Raw genomic sequence first — 6,216 nt, 5'->3', positions numbered from 1 at the left:
TCACAATTTGAGTTGAATTACTGAAATGAACTTTTCCATGACATTCTAATTTATTGAGATGCACCTGTATATGGCAGTTCATTGAGCTTGATTGTGGGCTTTCCTGGAGTTATTGGAGCCGTTGATGGAACTCATGTTCACATCATTGCTCTAACTGTAAATGAGGAGACATACCATTAAACAAAGCATTAGTAATAATTTGTGATAATTTTGCACAATGCAAAGCATTTAAAAATACATTTAAATTAAAATATTTCAGTCTTAATTAAATTATTTTATTGTAGTTACATTAAATGATTGGTGTTGTGCTGTTGTGACTTTAGATGAGCAGGCTCACTATTGGCTGATTCAGAGGTCGAGGTCGGCCATTTTGTGTTGACATCATTGTAGTCCTTAGTTCACAACACTTAAGTGTCACCTCAGTCAACACTTAAGAATCAGTCTTAGACTTTACTGAAAGTTGCTTTTAGCGTCTTTATAAAAGTCTCCTACTCTTAGAAAAGTCCTACTTTTTACTAAGAATTTTTTGACACTTAAGTCAAAGCTTAAGACTATTCTTAAGAGCATTTCTGAGAAGTTTTATACATACGGGCCCTCATGTCCTTTATCAGACAGAACATTGTGTTTAGTGCATATTGAGATGTAATTCAAAGCAATTACTCTCTAAAATAAACTCGGAGAACAGAAACATCTGACTTAAAGCTGTTTGCTGAACTTCCTGTCTGTCTGTCTGTCTATTCAGTCCAGCCTCACATCACTCAGCTGAGGAATGTGACAGCGGTGGAGGGAAATGCTGCTATGATATCCTGTACAGCTGAGGGAGAACCACTGCCCGAGATCTCATGGAGGAGAGCCAGTGATGGACAGACATTCACAGATGGAGATAAGGTGAATAACACACAGCTCTGATACAAATAACCCAAAAACTGAAGATCACTATTATCATTCAGAACAACATGAGAGTGAGTAAATAATGACAGAATTTTCATTTTTAGCTGAACTGTTCCTTTAAAGGGGTAGTTCACTCAAATATGAAAATTTGCTGTTAATTTGCTTACCCTCAGGCCATCCAAGATGTAGGTGACTTTTTTCTTCAACAGAATAGTAAAGAAGATTTTTAGCTGAACCAATGATCTGGTGATTCATAAAATGCAAATCAATGGCTACCGTCACTTTGCAAGTCAAAAAAGCAACACAAAATTAATAGCCGCGGCTCCTGACAATATACTGAAGTGAAAAGATCAGTCAGTGCAAGAAACTGAACATTATTCTTTTGAACCGGTTCTTTTTAGTGAACAAGATAAACCAGTTCACCAAATGGGACTGAACCGTCTAAAACAATTCTTCACTTGAACAGCACAGATCTACAGGTTACTCAATCAAAACTCACTTTCGGACATCCGACAGGCACTCCGACTCAAAATGAGCCAATATGCGGGCGTATATAATCATATGATGAATTAACTCATTTAATTAATTCAAACAGTTCAGTTCAACTGCATATGCACAACATCATTGTGTGATGATGTAGACGAACTGGTCAATCAGTTATTTGAACCAGTGTCTTTGAAACAAACTGTCCATAAGGACCTGTTTGCAGAAAATAATCAGACTCCCCCGTTTGCCTGAAGCTATGGATTACAGGTAATAATGTTGTAAATAATGTTTAGTTCAAATGTTTAATTCGCTTCATAAGATCTCAATATATCGCCAGGAGAATAATTTTGTGTTGGTTTTTTGAAACTCAAAATGCCGGTAGCCATTGACTTGCATTTTATGCATCACCAAGGACCACGATTTCAGCTAAACATCTTCTCTACTGTTCTGAAGAAAAAAAGTCATCTACTTCTTGGATGGCCTGATGGTGAACAGCAAATGTTCATTTTGGGCTGAATTATGCCTTTAAAAGGACAATTTAGCTAAAAACTAAAACTCTGTCATTATTTACTCACTCTCATGTTGTTCCAAACCTAAGTGCAGTATTGTGCAGTACAGTAATTGTGTAGCTCTTCCTGTTTCATAATCATTAGCACAAACAGCATTTCTAATGATTTCATCATCATAGGACACATGACAGCTCCTCAAAGTCTTGCTCAGCATTGTGTATATAATCACTCGTGTTTAGTCGTCTGTTTTGGCCACGCCTCCCGTTTCCACTCATTTCCCTCTAGCAGAACAGCATCCTGTAATTGCGCTTGATGATGGACACACACTGTACAGCAGGAGTCTGATACGCATGAGAACAGCATTGAGTTGTCTTGATAAATCACACGTGCAGAATTAAATGCCTCCAGAATAGCCATCTGTCAATCAGTCTGTCTGTCCGTCTATCTGTCTATCAATCTATATATGTCTGTCTGTCAATTTGCTCCTCTGTAGTCCTCTTTTCTCTCTCAGTGTGCTGTGGCTCTGTCGTCTCACAGAGATCTCAGTAGCATATCAAACAGTCAGGAAGCATCTACCCAAGGCGAGATGGTGTCACACACACACACACACAGAGATAGAGACAGTGTGTGTCTGCAGTTTCTATTCATCACTGCTCAGTTTCTGGTATCTGCTTACAGGCCAGTTCTCCGATATAATTTGTGTTTGGAGGTCATAACACCACAGAATGAGAAATATGATTCTGGCAACTGCTATTATTAGTTGTTTATTACGTAGATCTGTTCAGTCGGAAAGGTGGATACATTGCTGTTTTTCTGCAGGGATGTTTGTTATGGATTCTATAGTTTATATTCATGTGCTTGTGTTCACACACACCTTTGGTTGTATATTTGTGAATATGTGTTTTTGAATAAAAAATATGTGCTGTGCTGTTTACTAATTTAGTCATCACTAGTACTAGTGCTGATAGCAAACACTTACTGTACAACATCCTAGCAACCGCAGAACAGTGTATCAATACCCACTCATAACACCCCAGTAACCATATAGATATCCCCTTGAAGACATTTAGAACAACCTAGCAACCATCAACACCTTAGCAACTATTCTGAACACCTTAGTAACCATTTAGATATCCTCTTGCTGACACCTACAGTAGAACACCTTAGCAACTGCATAGCAACACACACATAGCAACACAATGAAGTCTACTCATAACACCCTAGCAACCGCATAGCAATGCTCTTGTAACTACCCACAACACACAGGCAAACTCCACTCATATTTCTTCAGTAATCGTGTTTTCATGTGTGTACACACGTGAATGTGTTTGCGTCATGTTCTCCAGTCGCAGGTGCGTCAGTTCTCACTGTCCGTGTAAACATTAATCGCATGCATTAGTGTGAAGGAAGGAAAACCTTCGGGTCATCTGCTGGCCTACAAAAATGGCCCCTGTCAAATAAAACACACAGTCGCTGCAGGACTGTCAGGCGGTTAAGCTTGCACTGCACTCTAGACTCAGAGACATCAAGCGGAGGGTGGACACATATCGATTTTTCAGGGAAGGCGAAGAACACTGATCATTAAAGTGGGCGTTGGGGGACGGGCTCCATCTAATCCTCTTATATTCAAAGTTCCCTATCTCACCACGAGCACAGATAGCGTGACCACATTACAGTCAGAAAGTGCTGCACCACATACATCTATTCTCTTTGTAGCTCGTTTGCTCTTGTGTAACGATGTATAACCTACTCAGTTTGCTATTTTCCTCGGATTGCTAATATGATTCTGTTTGGGTTAAAAAAAAACAAAAAAATATTATTGATACTTGAAATTAAATAAACAAATATAATACAACTTTTTTTTCAGCTAGTTGCCAAGGCAATATTTCTCATTTTCATTCAGTTTAACCTGATGTACTAAACTAACTAAAGCAGTGATTTTTTTGTTTTTTAAATGCAGGGATGTTTGTGAGAGATTCTGTAGTTTATATTCATTTGCTTGTGTTCACATGCACCTTTGGCTGTGTGTTTGTGTAAATTGTGTATTTTTTATACTCAGAACACCTTAGTAACTATATAGCAATGCTTTAGCAAACACCTTGAACAACCGCATATCATCACTCTAAAATCACTCATACTGTACACCCTAGCAACTACTCAGAACACCTTAGTAACCATACTGTATGCCCTGGCAAACTCTTTAAACACCCTAGCAACCACATAGTAACATTCTAGCAACTAATTGGAACACTCTAGTAACCATATAGATGTGCCCTAGCAAACACCTACTAAATTGTAATAGTAAATCACAGTGGATTGTGTTTGTCTGTATGTGGGTGTCAGTGGCTAATGTGGATTGTTGTGCTTGTGTTGGTTTAGAGTCAGGACGGCCGTGTGGAAGTGCGAGGACGCCAAGGAAAATCCATGCTGACTATCAGCGGGGTTCGACTGTCAGACTGGGGCCGATTCGACTGTGAAGCTCTCAGCAGGATCGGAGGCCATCAGAAGAGCATGTTCCTGGATATCGAGTGTAAGATGTCCAAAAAAGTCACATGCACACATTTGCACCAAGGTTGCAACGAAAATATACTTTAGTATCTTTTTACAGTTTGTCTGTGGCCTTTCCAGTGCGTCTTGTTCTCTGCTGACCGTGATAATTGTTTTACACCACAATTTATCTTTATTAGCCTAAAAAAAAAAAGCCCTCAGTGGCAGGGCCAAGCTGGGGTTTGCGGGGCCCCGATGCAGGTTGTACCCTTGGGCCCTCTTTGAAATTGTGTAAATAGCACAAATAACTAAATAGAACAAAGACAAAGTCGTTTTTTCAGGTTTGTAGTTGTTCAGGTAAAGAAACTGAAAAATCTAATCTAAAATAGCATTGCATAGTCTTCACTGTATTAAATACAGGTTAATTCTTGTTGAAACTACTAAGTAATTCAGTAAAGAGCAGTGAGTGATTTTCTCTCTTTTTTTTTTTTTTCTTTAGGATTAACATTAAGGACACCAACAGCAGCTAGTAAATTAGGCACAGACCCTTTAAGACAATGCATGGATCCAATATAATGATATACATCTGGGCCCGTATTTATCAAGCTTCTTAAAGTGCCATTTTAGTCGTAAGTGTTGATAATTCATTACATTTACTCCTACTTTCAAACTTAAGTATAAAAGCAAGTTATCATATTTCTTAAAGCTAAGAATCACTCTTACTCTCGCAGTTATTTAAGACAGCTCGAGAGCTAGGTCTCTCAAGTGGTTAGGAGTTGCCAGTAGGGGCTTGTGATGGCGCTGAGGAGACAGAGACGTGCGCAAATCTTTCAGGAGAGGAAGAATGTTCTTGAAATGTTTGACGACGAGCAGTTAAAAAAACAGTTACAGTTCCTCAGTTATTCAAACAGTAACGAGCAAAGAATATTTACATTCCCAAAGAACATCATAACTGACTTCAGTCTAGCGCGAGTATTATATGCTCTTTAAAAACACTCCCGTTATAATCAGTGAAGCTACCTACACTGTATCATGAATAAATACAGTCTATGATAAATCTCTTACCCCTTATTTACACTGCACACGTCTGGGTTGTGTTATGGCTCCGGCACGGCCACCAGAGCTGATCCCGGCTACTAAGTTTGTGATGACAATTAATTTCCTTACCATAATGTATTCTCTTGAAAATTCTTTATTGTCAAATGTGTGTTGAATGTAAACTCCTATTAGGAATTTAACCATTCAACGTGAAGTTATCTGAGAATATTCTTAAATAAGGAAATCTATTCAGAGACTGGTCCATGCGTGTTTCGTCATCCAAAATCCTGTTTGTGGCACAACACAGTGTCGTGAATCAACTCTAAGACTGACACTTAAGATTTAGTCCTACACATTGCTTAAATTAATACTGAGATACTTGATAACTAACTTTGAAGCGCAGCTTTGAGCCAAGAAGTTTTTTAAACTTAAGTCAATTAGCAATGTTCTTGAGAGTAATTCTCAGAGGCTTGATAAATACGGGCCCTGATTTCTTTCTCAACTGTTTACGTTCAGTTAAGACATAACTACCAGTTGTTTTGAAGATTCTTACCAAGACGGAAGATGGAAAACTCAATTTGGTGTTCGCTGTCTTAGACGCGGCTCATTGTATGCGTACCGAAAACAGCGCGCAAGTACTCAGTTCATTCGCGTCTTCTTGTGCTTGAATGCTTTACAATCTCTTCAATTTTTAAATTGGCAAAGCTTAAAAACACATGATAAGCTTTCATGACGACATGCAGCAGTGGCCCATCAGCTGTCCTGAGTATCTTTCATGCTGGCCTCAGGCAGTCGGTTGAAATTG

At 38.8% G+C, this 6,216-nt stretch overlaps 1 protein-coding gene across 1 annotated transcript in view; it reads left to right on the top strand.

Annotated features, from left to right (window-relative positions):
* The window catches only part of LOC107654426 (neural cell adhesion molecule 2-like), a 113,494-nt gene that overhangs the window by 48,947 nt on the left and 58,331 nt on the right, over positions 1–6,216 (top strand). The window contains exons 8-9 of the mRNA XM_016441477.1: positions 743–888; positions 4,266–4,416. Of these exons, the coding sequence (XP_016296963.1) occupies positions 743–888; positions 4,266–4,416 (297 nt within the window). The remainder of the gene's footprint in view (positions 1–742; positions 889–4,265; positions 4,417–6,216) is intronic.

The sequence above is a fragment of the Sinocyclocheilus anshuiensis genome, unplaced genomic scaffold (assembly GCF_001515605.1).
Source record: "Sinocyclocheilus anshuiensis isolate Anshui unplaced genomic scaffold, SAMN03320099.WGS_v1.1 scaffold2580, whole genome shotgun sequence".
Taxonomy (NCBI): domain Eukaryota; kingdom Metazoa; phylum Chordata; class Actinopteri; order Cypriniformes; family Cyprinidae; genus Sinocyclocheilus; species Sinocyclocheilus anshuiensis.
This window is presented reverse-complemented; position numbering and strand designations above follow the sequence as displayed.